Source organism: Balaenoptera physalus (assembly GCF_965194825.1).
Source record: "Balaenoptera physalus genome assembly, chromosome: 6".
In the NCBI taxonomy this organism is placed as follows: domain Eukaryota; kingdom Metazoa; phylum Chordata; class Mammalia; order Artiodactyla; family Balaenopteridae; genus Balaenoptera; species Balaenoptera physalus.
In genome coordinates this window covers 13,039,674-13,052,464 of record NC_138885.1, presented here as the reverse complement: position 1 = coordinate 13,052,464, position 12,791 = coordinate 13,039,674, and the positions used below count along the sequence as shown (strand labels likewise).

Genomic DNA, 12,791 nt, shown 5'->3' with positions numbered 1-12,791 from the left:
TGGCTGTACCCCAGCTTCTGGCAAGCAACTCTGCCGCATCTGGCAGGTGGTACTTAAGGGGAGCATCAAGGTGGAATAGACTAAGATTTTATGAGACCATTTTTTGTAGTTTTCGGACACCCAAATCCTTCAACTTTACAAACTTTTCTTTCTGAGGAAAATCCCTACATATAAGCATGCTTCTTTGTTCTCTCTTCTAACCTAATCCCTCATTTCCCCCTCTTTTACGTGACCTGACCCACACACTCACTGCAGGAGCAAGTTACTTCTCTCAGTTCTTACTGAAAGGTCATCTTGGGCCGTGACTTTCGCTCTTCATTTCCTGGTCTGCAACCTCAGATCTCCTGTGGGCTTGACAGTCAGAATTACCCTACCTGGTAAGAAACTCCGCATGTCGCACACTTGAAAAGCGAACCTTGAAGAATCAGCCCATCCTTGTTTTTAATCAAACCAAACACCCTCACTCACCTGGACTGCAGGCACATCATCAAATGCTTTAATAAAGTCCTCTTCATCGACAGCACCAGCCCCCTCTTTCGCAGCTATAAAAAAGATCAGTTTTTAAAATGTAAACAATGTGCATTGGAGGAGTCTGAATACACAAAATCAAAATTATATTCTGGAAGATCTGTAACTATTTTTTAAGTGTTATTAAGTTTAGAGTTTTGTGGCACTGACAAGCATTACAGACTTTCAATATTAAGATAAAGTATAGTAATTTTACAGTGTAACATATGTTAGCTTAAAACCATTTAAAGACACTCCTTGCTTAAGGAGGGCCAGTGTAGCCTTTAAAGGATTTAGATGGTTTATACTGTATTAATGTATAAGTCTTTTCAAAGATTCCAAATAAACATATGATAGAAATTTTAATTCTTCAGGGAATAAATGAAATTATGTCATTGTTAGGAATCTAGCAATTTTGTGAAACATTCAAATAAGTTCTAAAGAATTTAACAGTTTCATCTCAACTTCATATTGGTCTCCAAACGTTATTTCTAAAGAAAAAAGGAAAAAAACATTTCCATTTCCTTTAACTCATGATAATTGTCAATTTTCATGTACATGTCAGTTGCAAGTTGACCCCACGAAGTTGCTGTAAGATGCTCTGTTACTTAAAAGTTGTTATAATTGCTATCATTTGGGAGAAAGCTTTTTCTGTTTTCTAATAAGAGCGTCACTTCACATATGAAAATCATGTGACATTTTATCAGATGTTTTTTCTTCAAAATAAAGGTTTCCAAATGGTTATCTACAGTCATCCCTGTAACCCTCATTAATGATTTATATTGATTAGTCCAAGTGCTTTTCTAGAGCTTCTTACCAGACAAGTTATCTGGAGTTTGAGGTCCTCATGGACCACCTAGACAGAAAGGGCTTTAAAGACAACTCGTTACAGTGGTAAATACGTGTCATCACTCTTGATGACTGTTACTCTGCCTTCACAAGCAAACTACAAACAGACAACAGTAACACACTGTGAGTGGAGCTCTGTGTCTGCTTTAGGTTAGGCCTGCGTCCCACCGAGCAGATGCGTGCTGAGCTGAGCTCTCCTCTGCGTGAGGCCTGGCACCACATACCGAAGAGGACTCGTGGGCCAAGCACAGTCCCTGGGCCCGAGGCATCTGACGGGGAGCCAACAGGGAAACTCACGACTACGGCGTTAGACGAAACAGAAAAGGACAGGATCAGGTCTGAGGGGAAGTCAGGGTTGGTACCTCTGCACAATCTACATAGGTCGGGTTTGTGCAAGGGGAACGGTGAGGGAAGGGAAGGAAAAGAAGTGGTCTGATGACGCAGAAAATTTCTAAGCCTCGTCTGGGGAATGGATGCTACTCAAAAACGGATCAAGAAAACGCATTAGGAAGATTGTTCAGGGCTTCCCTGGTGGCGCAGCGGTTAAGAATCCGCCTGCCAATGCAGGAGACACAGGCTCGAGCCCTGGTCCGGGAAGATCCCACATGCCGTGGAGCAATGAAGCCCATGCGCCACAACTACTGACCCTGCACTCTAGAGCCCACGAGCCACAACTACTGAGACCGCACGCCCAGAACCCGTGCTGCGCATCAAGAGAATCCACCGCAATGAGAAGCCCGCGCACCGCAATGAAGAGTAACCCCCGCTCGCCGCAACTAGAGAAAGCCCGTGCGCAGCAACGAAGACCCAACGCATCCAAAAATAAATACGTTAATTAATTTTTTTTAAAAAGTACTGATACATGCTCCAACAGAGACGAACCTCAAAAACATTATGCCAAAGGAAAGGAGCCAGACACAGGAGACTGCATATTGGATGCCTCCATTTCTATGACATTTCTAGATAGCTAAATGCCTAAAGACAAAACATGGGCTGGGGAAGGAGGGAATGGGGAGGAACTGTTTAAAGGCGATAGGGTCTTCTTTTGCGGGATGAAACTGTGTTGGAACCAGGCAGAGGTGGTGGTTGCTCAACACTGTGAAGATAATAAATGCCACTGAATTGTCACCTTTAAAATGGTTGATTTCATGTTGTATGAATTTAAGCTCTTTAACAACAACAAAAAAATTTTTAAGGAACCAAAAAGTAAAGGATTAGAAGGAACTAAGAAGAGCAAGAAAAATGTAAGAAAAATGTAAGAAATGAGGCCAGCTCTTCCCTCTGCCATCAGCACAGCTCCCTCTATACGGAGAGACGCTGTGCAGAGGCTGCAAGGGCGCTGAGCCGCGGAGTCAGGACACCACGCCCGGGGCCGGTACAGAGAGCAAGAGAGGCCTGCAGGAGGAGGTGGTGTCCTAAAGCTGGTCCTCACTGCGGCTTTACCTTAGCTCATCCGGCCGAGCCAGAAGCCCAGTGCTAACAGTACGCACGGTTCTAAGAGCAGCGGCTATGTGATTTGTTTAGAGGTAAAAAATTTACACAACACTGTAAATCAACTATACTGCAATAATTTTTTTTTTAAAAAGTAGGTAATTTGCATGTAAATTTAAAACGTTGACAGCAAAATGAAACCTGTCTATAACAAGGACTCAAAACTGTCTAAACTGGGGGATGGGGCAGGAGGGGGATTAGGGAAGAAATCCTTATAAATCAATTTTCAAAGCCTCAGGGAGCTAATCCTTACCACTCACTAATTTGGCATCCCTACAGGAACAAGATACATTTTAAAGACATACGGTACAATCTGACCTCTGGACAGTCTCAGTCTTTTCTTTCTTTCTTTCTTTCTTTTTTTTTAATTTTATTTATTTATTTTTGGCTGTGTTGGGTCTTTGTTGCTGCACACTGGCTTTCTCTAGTTGTGGTGAGCGGGGGCTACTCTTTGTTGAGGTGCACGCGGGCCTCTCATTGTGGTGGCTTCTCTTGCTGCGGAGCATGGGCTATAGGCATGCGGGCTCAGTAGTTGTGGCGTGTGGGCTTCAGTAGTTGTGGCTCGCGGGCTCTAGAGCGCAGGCTCAGTAGTTGTAGCGCACGGGCTTAGCTGCTCCGCGGCATGTGGGATCTTCCCGGACCAGGGCTCGAACCCGTGTCCCCTGCATTGGCAGGCGGGTTCTTAACCACTGTGCCACCAGGGAAGCCCGGACAGTCTCGTCTTGATACACAGCAAATGGCTGAAAGGCCCCCTGGTAGTGTCAGGCATGGCTGGAGCCCGAGGCCATCAGGGTACCACGCGCTCTGCTCTGTGTTGGCTTCATGCGCCCAGAGGCTCTGTCTCAGCAAACGTGGCAACACAGCAGCTCAGACTTACAGCCTACCAGCTTATCAGCATCCACAGCAGAGAACTAATTTAATTCAAGAAGAGCCAGTGGAAGCGTACTGCCAACAGAATTACTTCACCTCTTAAGGACGCACAAGGCAAGTATCACGCACGTCTGGTTTTAAACGCCGGCAGAGCTGACCCCGCAGTACCACACTGGGCTCGGTCCTACCTGAAGACTTGGATCCGAGAGTGGATGAGCCGAGCCTGCGGGTGGTCCCCATGGCAACGTTTCTGCGGGAGCTTGCTGGAGCTTTGGATGACGTAGAGCTGGCGGAAGAAGGCCTATTACCATCCACAGAATCCTCATCATCAAAATTTTTATCTGAAGAATAAGCACAGAAATCGTTTTTTGGGTTTTGTTTTCATTTTTAAGTACTTTTTCACCTAAACTGAAAACAGCAACTAATCTTAGAGATGAATGGTTTGCCAACTCTTTTGGAATCTGAGGTGCCCATCCAGGTCTAGAAAAAAGCCTTAGGGGAGCCCAGAATGCAGCTACAAACATCCTGTTTGCTTTCACACATCTGGAATGCTCTCCACCCCAATTCTGGAAAACAGGAAAACCATAAAGAAGAAAATAACCTCTCATAAAACTACCACCTAGGAGCAGTTACTTTAACAATTTGACATATTTCTGACCATTCTCTCATGCATTCTTTTAATAGTTAACATGAGACTGTATTTCATTTTTGGATACTGTGTATTTCAAATATGTCCATTTTACCACATGATGAAACATTCTTCATAAACACCATTTTCACGGTTCCGTGGTACTTTGCAATTGGAAAATGGCACAAATGAATAATACTTTCATTGTTAGACATCTAGGGTGATTCTAATAACTTACCATTAGAAATAATATTGCAACAGATACCTTTCTACCTGCATCTTTGTTTGAACTTCTAATAATTTTAAGAAAAAAAAAATTCCTGGAAGCAAGATTACTGGGTCAAAGAGTATAATAAAGTTTTTGATGGGTACAGCCAAACTTATCTTCAGAAAACTCATATAAATACATACTTTTCCTGGAAATTCAAAGAAGGGCCTATCTTGCCACACCCTTGCCAATGTTGAATATATATAAAAAAAAAAAAGCAAGCCTCTTCTTTACTGTTGCATTCCTCTCTTAGTGAAGATGAGCATTTTTTCATAAGTACATTAACTTCTAAATTTTCTAAACAGCAGGAAATCCAACCAACGTTCCTCAAGTTGCATATACAATTTAAAAAGAAAAAACCATCTTTGGGCTTATAAAAATGAGCATACTTAAGAACAGCATTTTGATGGCACAAAAATTAAAGCTCTCACGATGCACTTTACAGAGCATGCGTGGGTCATTCAGGGGCTAAACAAAGAACTTAGGAGTCATTAAAAACAAAAAGACAAAACTGACGTCCGTAGCCAGCAATATTCATGATTTCTGAAAAGGGCATTAGATTTTTACCAGAAAGTCTGAAGTAAATAACTGCTGACCATAAAACAGATACAAATAACCTGTTTTTCTTGATCTAGTTGCTTCTCAGCTGAACTATCAACAGCCAAGTCTTGTGTCTACTCAGGACCCTAACGTTCCTTACACCTCACCAACAACCCCCTTCAAATCACAAGGCTTCTTTTATTCAACAGTCAGGGAGGAACCATATCCTCACGAGTGCAGATCCCTGTGCAAACAGCTTCCCTCAACACGCCTTTACATTCCCCATCGCCTCGGCAACCTGTGCTGTAATCCACACAGCAAGGTCCTGCTGATTCAGGCGTTCAGTGGTCTATGAGCACAGACTTCCCACGTGGATTCAGAAGCGATTCTTACACTGCAGAGCACATTGACAAGGCCCCTGCAAGAGTAAAACGTGGTCTGAAGTACAGGACGAGGTCACCCACTGAGCGCCGACAGGAGCCCCGAGAGCATGTGCACCGCTGTCGTGACGCGGCCACGCTGCGGGACTGTGTCATTACTCCGCTCAGAACAGTGACAGCCCCGGGCTGTGGGGAAGGTAAATAGTGAGTGGGGGACACGACCACGACTACGCGTCACTCAAAAACGCATGTAAATTGTGTTTAGCTTTGTCTTTCTAACACAGGCAGGCATGCCATGTAGAACTGCGTTCAGTTATTGAGAATTATTTTCAGTGGGCCGATTTCACTGGAATTCCTGGGATTTCCACTTGCAGCAATGATGCATTAGCAAGGACCTAGCCTCTTACGAGAAACCAGACAGAATATGTAAAACAACTACTTTCAGACAGGACAACGGGCAGGGCAGAGCTGAGGTGCCTCAGAGAAGGGAAACAAACAAGGTGAGCTCTACAATCACCCCAAGCTCCTGCCTGGAGAAAATTCCCAGGCCACCCAGGCCAGGGAGCCTGAAAGCCTTGCTAAGTGGAGAAGATGAAGACCAGACTCCAGGGGGGGGGACAGGTAGCTGGGAGAGGCAGGGCCGAGCGCTGGAAAAGAGAGAGCCACATAGAAAGAGAGCTCTGGGCACGCCTTAAGTTCTGGGCCACGCGCGTATGAGTGAGATGCCCTAAGGGAGGGCAAAAAATGGCCAGGAGACTGTACACTGAACAAGCCCCGAAGTCCGCACAAAGCAGGAAGATGCTCGAGCCCCAGAGCTGGAGTGCTCTCGGTGACTCACTGCAGGCCTTCAGTAGAGGCCCCAGAGAGAGCAAGCCTAGTAGTGGGGCCAGGTCTCAGGGATGGTAGACAGACGTGCAAGTAACTCAACTGCTCGGCCAAACAAAGCATGACACCCTTCAAAGGACTGAAACAAAACGCAGATGCTCAACAACGTAACAGTCACAACACACAACATCTAATCAAAATTTCATAAACAGGGGTTTCCCTGGTGGCGCAGTGGTTGAGAATCCGCCTGCCAATGCAGGGGACACGGGTTCGAGCCCTGGTCCGGGAAGATCCCACATGCCGCGGAGCAGCTGGGCCCGTGAGCCACAACTGCTGAGCCTACGCGTCTGGAGCCTGTGCTCCGCAACGGGAGAGGCCGCGACAGTGAGAGGCCCGCACATCGCGATGAAGAGTGGCCCCCACTCGCCGCAACTGGAGAAGGCCCTCGCACAGAAACGAAGACCCAACACAGCCATAAATAAAATGACAGAGATGATGGAACCTGCAGATAGGAACATTAAAACTGCTACACCTGTGTTCAAGGATTATAGGAACTCACAGACATAATGAGAGAAAAGGAAGGTGTTGTAAAAGGACCAAATGGAACTTCTAGAAATTAAGAAAACACAGTAGCTGAAATGAAAATATCGTTGAAATGGGATTCAAAGCAGATTAGACACTGCAAAAGAAGGGGAAAATGAGAGCATTTAAACACACAGCAATAAAATTTAACCAAAATTAAGCATAGAGACAAAAAAAGAAAAGGCTGAAAAAGAAAAGAAATAAGAGGAATAGTCTCAGAGACCTGTAGGGTGATATCCAGCAGGCTGACACACGTGAAACTGCACTGCCAGCAGAAGCCAGAGGGAAGAAGACATATTACATACTGAGGAACAAAACGACAACAGCTTTCATCAGAAACCACGTGTGCCAGAAGGCAACGGAATGACATCTTGAAAATGGTGAAAGGGAAGTATTCACCTAGAATTCTACATCCAGCAAAAATATCTTCTAAGAACAGAGGCTGAATTAAAACTTATTCAGACAAACAAAAAACAGAATTTATCACCAGCAGACCAGCACTCCAGGGAATGCTGAAGATCTTCAGGCAAAAGGAAAATGATAACAAATGGAAACTTGGAATTACATTAAGAAATGAAGATCACTGGTGATAGTAAATATGTGGATAAATATAAGACTTTCTTCTCGTATTTTAACTACTGTAAAAGATAACTGACTATTTAAGGCAAAAATAAAATACTCAACATTTGGTTCCCATTCTTTTTATATTCTCATGTTACAGGACGATACCCTCACGGCCAGAGAAAGCATCTATGTCGGCATGCGGATATCCAGGCGGTTAGGATATATGTTGCTGTAAGGGATGCCACAGAGAAAACTGGGCAAGTATGAAGAGAAGGGAAGCGGTTCAGATTCGTCCTCAAAGAGCTTGTAGTTTTCAAAGTTAATCACAACTTGTCCACGTTCACCGCAGAAGTCACATTACGTCCGCTGCACTGAGGACGCAGCTGCTTCATCACCAGTGTCGGCGTGGAAACGGCCCCCAAGGAAGGGAAGGGGGAAAGGCAGCCAGTGGGAGGTTTTTTAAAACTGAGCTCCAACAGTCCCGACTCAGCCTCTTTACTTCCCCTTTGGAAACAAATCTAACGGGCCTACTTATTGAATTTTCTAAACAGATTAGAAGCAACTAAATATAGAAATAGCGAGAAAGGGGGATGGAACACAGGAGTTAAGCACAGTGATGTGAATGAAAAGTGACAGTTGAAAGCCCAACAGCTAAACAGAAACTATAAAAAGCAAACACGCAGATAGAAAACACCCCGAACCCACAAGGCTCAGAACCCAGTGCAGGGGTCAAATCACGTGTCCCAACCTAACAGCGCAGTTACCGCGTGCCCATCACCACGACGCTGCACCAGCAAGATTACGTGATTGTTCATGGGATCCATGTGCTAACAGAGAAAGTAATTCACGTTTTCTATCTGAGTTAGAAATTCAGGGGAACAGGAACAAGGGTGTAGTCATTTACCAGGTTAAATATGCCCAGAGAGGTGTTTGGAGGATAAAAGTCAGTTGAGCCTATTATTTGAAAACTAACACACCGTCTAAAAATAAGTTTGCCCTCTGGTTCCCAGCTTTTGGGACACCGAGAAATTAAAATCAAATTCAAAAGGGGGTTAGGCCCTCAGAAAGGTACCCAGTTTCAGTTAACTGGGGTTAAATTTCTCTTACGTAGAAGGTGCCGTTCCTGACCCGGACAAATGAGCTGTGTTTGCCGCCGCACTCAGTCACAGAGGAGACACACTCGGGATCCAGTCCAGGGTGAGGGGTCTCGTGGTCTCTGGGTCTAGTATGTTTCAGTATCTTTCAACTAAATCAATCCATACTGAACTCTACGAGTCACTTAAATTCCCATTTTCTTCAGGCTTTTCAGCTAAGCAGACATCTGTTAGAATATAGCCTCTTTTTCTAGAGCTTTAACTAAGGCAAACACATGTGTGAGAATGAGTATTTTTAGCTATGCAAGCTTTTGCTATTACATCAACTTAAAACTTTTCACACATTAAGACAACATCTGTTACACAGAAAACGTTCTTAGAGAAGGATCAGTTCTCCCTGAGCCCAAAGAAATAATTAATTCTATCTCCTGGCACCACTGCAAAGACTGTCATTCTGAGGGTCACTTCTCTCGTGTGACAGCCTGGGGTAGAAACCTGGCATAAGCTCATTGGCGCCTTCGGTTCCTTTAATCTCTTAAAAATCACCCCAGTTCCATTCCCCCTTCTATAGCACTGGGACAAGACATTTAAAAATAACGCGTGAAATTTCTAGAGTGTGACGCTCATTTTCATCCAACTCTCAATCACCCCACTCCTGGTAACCCAATTAGCAGGCAGGCATCGTGAAGTGAAAAACAGCAGTAAAATAGCGTGCCCCAAAGAACTGTTGATACAATAGAGATTTTAAAACACAGAAGAGAACCTTTTGAAAAAATTAAAAGTCCAGAGAGCACACACAGTCATTCGTGGACTTAGCAGCAAACCAGCCTAGTTCTCAAAGCTGAGTAAGTCTGTGAACTTGTACTGAAGTCCTGAACTGTGGTCCAGATGCTGGACAGAGGCTGGCGAGCGGCCAGGGCCGGCACAGACCAGGCAGAAGCAGTCCCTCCATCAGCCTCAACTGACCCACATTCTGAACCCCCTAAGGAAGGGCCGGCAGAGCCCCTGCGGCCTCAGGACTGAGCTGTAACCAGGCTGGATCGGGGATGATACAAAGTAACAAGCCACACACAGACTCTAGGTCAAAAGTCATTACACAGACCATCACACAACACTGTGACTAGGGGTTCAGGTCCAGGAGCGGCAGAAGAACATATCAGTCTAAAGACTGACTTCAAGTTTGGTGTTTAGAACTTGGAATTACACGTTTTGGATCATACTGTCCATTTAGAAAATGTATACACTCATCTATGAGGACGAACAAAATGTCACAGAAACTAAGAGGTGTCTGTCCCGTTGTCCATCTGCCAGGGAGGCCGGAACCTAAACCGCCAAGCTTTTCCTCTTTTTTCCCCTGAGGCAGGCTGTGACCCACGCAGGTCCAACGGGGAGAAAGTGCCTCGTTCATTCTCTTTATAAAGACAACTAGCTCCCTGTGTCAGGGTCACTTTGTGGAAGCTGATACCCCAACAGGCTTTCAGCTTCACCCACTCCCTGTTACTGAAATTCTCCTCCAAGCGAATGAGAAATGTGGCAGCCTCGTAACTGGAGCGTAATTAGCATTCCCAAGAGAAGGCCGCACAGAGACACAATCATAAGCCCAAAGGCAGGCTGCTTTCCATACACATCCCCGAGTATCTTGTCTTGATCTGTCACAGCTCTAAGCCATGGCCGACGGCCCCCTACGCCAAACACACTACTGTGTAACCCTGAACACACCATCCTCTGCGAGCCTGCCGGGCCCTGTCCTGCTCTGGGCTGCACAGCCATACGTGTGCCTTTGACCCCGACTCCCCCTGAGATGAGCTGTGGGCAGATCTGTTCCGTCTCTCCGTCCCTGGAGCAGACACATTCTTCTGGAATCCCTAACACCTACACCAGAGGCTGGGCCAACACACAGTAGGGCAATCAGATATTTAACTCTGGCAGTCCGCAGGAAAGAAGTCAAAACTTGTGAATGGATGCAAACCATTCTTCATGTATCCTTTTCAGAAGCTTTTATTACATTTAAAAATGTATAAGGCTTCATTAGATAATATAGTCAAACAAAGTTTGAAAATATCTGAGGGAAAATGAAGAAAGTAAGGTAAATACAACCCTAAATGTTTTTTTAACCTTCCAGATGTCCTACCAGTCAGAAATCTTTATTCCTTTTTTCTGATAAAACATATACCTATTTAAAAATTAAAAGTCAAAGCCCTCTTATATCAATCACAACCCCCCAATATTAAACTGTTCACAACCGATATATATGCCCTTCCAGACTTCAATGCATGCATAAACCTACCATTATGCACACACATATGCAACAAAAACTGTTTTGCCCACTAACAATATTTAGTAGATATTTTTTCTGTATCAGTCTAATCCATTTTAAAGACTATTATTACACTGCTCACATATATAACATTTGATCAATCGCTTACAGATAGCTCGATTATTTCAAATCTTTCACCCTCATAACACCACTGCAGTCATGTGTTAAAAGCAGCAACAGTGAATGCACACCTAGGTCTGCACATAACTGCGTGCCAGGCCCCATGTCTGGGGCTTTGCCTATTCTCATCAAATGCTCCTGACCACCCTAAGAGGGAAGCACTATCGTGACTCCACGTTAAAGGTGGAAAATCTTAACGCATCCAGATACAAGTGCCTAGAGTCACACAGTTAATAACGAAGAGGGGGTGAAGCCAGGGTCCAAGTCTATGTGTGTCTGCCTCAAGATCCTAGGATGTGAGTTGTGATCACAAACGACTACCACACAAAAAGAGCAATTCACGGAGACTGGCCACTGTGTGCTGAGCGCTGGGCTCAGTACTTTCTGTGCATTATTTTATTTAATTCTTACAACACGCCTTTGCTTACTTACGAAAATTACTTACTTCAGATAATTTCTTAAACACGGAACCATCAGTAACTCTTACGGCTGCAGACATAGAAATCCTCAACAAAGTATCAGCAAACCAAAGCTAGCAACATATAAAAAACTATCACCACGGCCAAGTAGGATTTATCCCAAGAATGGAATGTTGGTTTAATATATAAAACTTAATTTAATACATCATATTAATAAACTAAAAGACAAAAACACATGGCTCAATAGATGCAATAAAAGTATTTGACAATACTGGGGGGGAAGAAACCTTTCATGCTAAAAACGCCACAAACAGGGACTAGGAGGGAACTCCCTCAACCTGATGAAGACTAGCTACAAAGTACAAAAAGCACACTGTTAACGTCTTATTTAACGGTGACAGACTAGATGCTTTCCCCCTAAGATGAGGAACAAGACAAGAAGCCCGCTCTCACCACTTCTGTTCAACACTGTACTAGAGGTTCTAGCCAGGACAATTAGTAAACAGGGAGAACTAAAATGATCTCTATTCACAGATGACACAATCTTGTATATAGAAAGTTCTAAGGAATTTCCTAAGAAAACTATTAGCACTAATAAATGAGTTCAGAGAGGTCGCAGAATATTAAACCAAAATAGAAAAATCCATTGTATTTTTATACGTCAGCAATGAACAACCCAAAAATGAAATTAAGAAAACAATTAACAATAACATCAAGGAAGAAAAAATACTTAGGAGTAACTTTAACAAAAGTTACGTTACAGCATGTTTGCTGAAAACTGCTAACGTTATTGAGAGAAATTAAAGACATAATAAATGGAAAGACAGCTCATGTTCACGGATCAGAAGACTTATGAAAAGTTACTTTGCTCATGATCCAAACTGTATTTCTCGCCCATTTGTCCTCACCAGCTTTGACTTTTAACCAAAGTTGGACGGTGCCTAGAGAGGCACGAAGGTGCAAACCACACGGTCTGCAGCGGGTGGCTGGGTAAAAGGCTGTGTCTCTACAAAGTTCCTACGCTCCTCTCTGTCAAAATATGGGGAGTGGGGTAAGTGTGCCCCCCCAGACCCAGTCAGTATGGACCAGCAGTGAAACCAAGACGGACGCTGAGGGGCTTCTGGGCATGAAAGCCTTTTTGTCGTCCGTTTCTCGTAGGCAAGACTCCAGCCTCCATGACCTTCCCTGAGTTCCAGAGGGCGGATGTGAACAGCAACCCCACCCTTGAACTATTGCTATACAACCCCTCATCACATCCTCCCAGCCTGGCACACACGGTTTTGAGGGCAGGAGCCCACGGTGTCCCCCTCTGCCTGGCAAAGCAGTAAAGCTATTCT

At 44.4% G+C, this 12,791-nt stretch overlaps 1 protein-coding gene across 18 annotated transcripts in view; it reads right to left on the bottom strand.

Annotated features, from left to right (window-relative positions):
- The window catches only part of CLASP1 (cytoplasmic linker associated protein 1), a 261,977-nt gene that overhangs the window by 114,288 nt on the left and 134,898 nt on the right, over positions 1-12,791 (bottom strand). For all 18 annotated transcript variants that reach the window (XM_082465778.1, XM_082465781.1, XM_082465779.1 and 15 more), the window contains 2 exons: positions 3,906-4,058; positions 469-542 (listed from right to left, as the gene is read on the bottom strand). In XM_082465778.1, the coding sequence (XP_082321904.1) occupies positions 469-542; positions 3,906-4,058 (227 nt within the window). The remainder of the gene's footprint in view (positions 1-468; positions 543-3,905; positions 4,059-12,791) is intronic.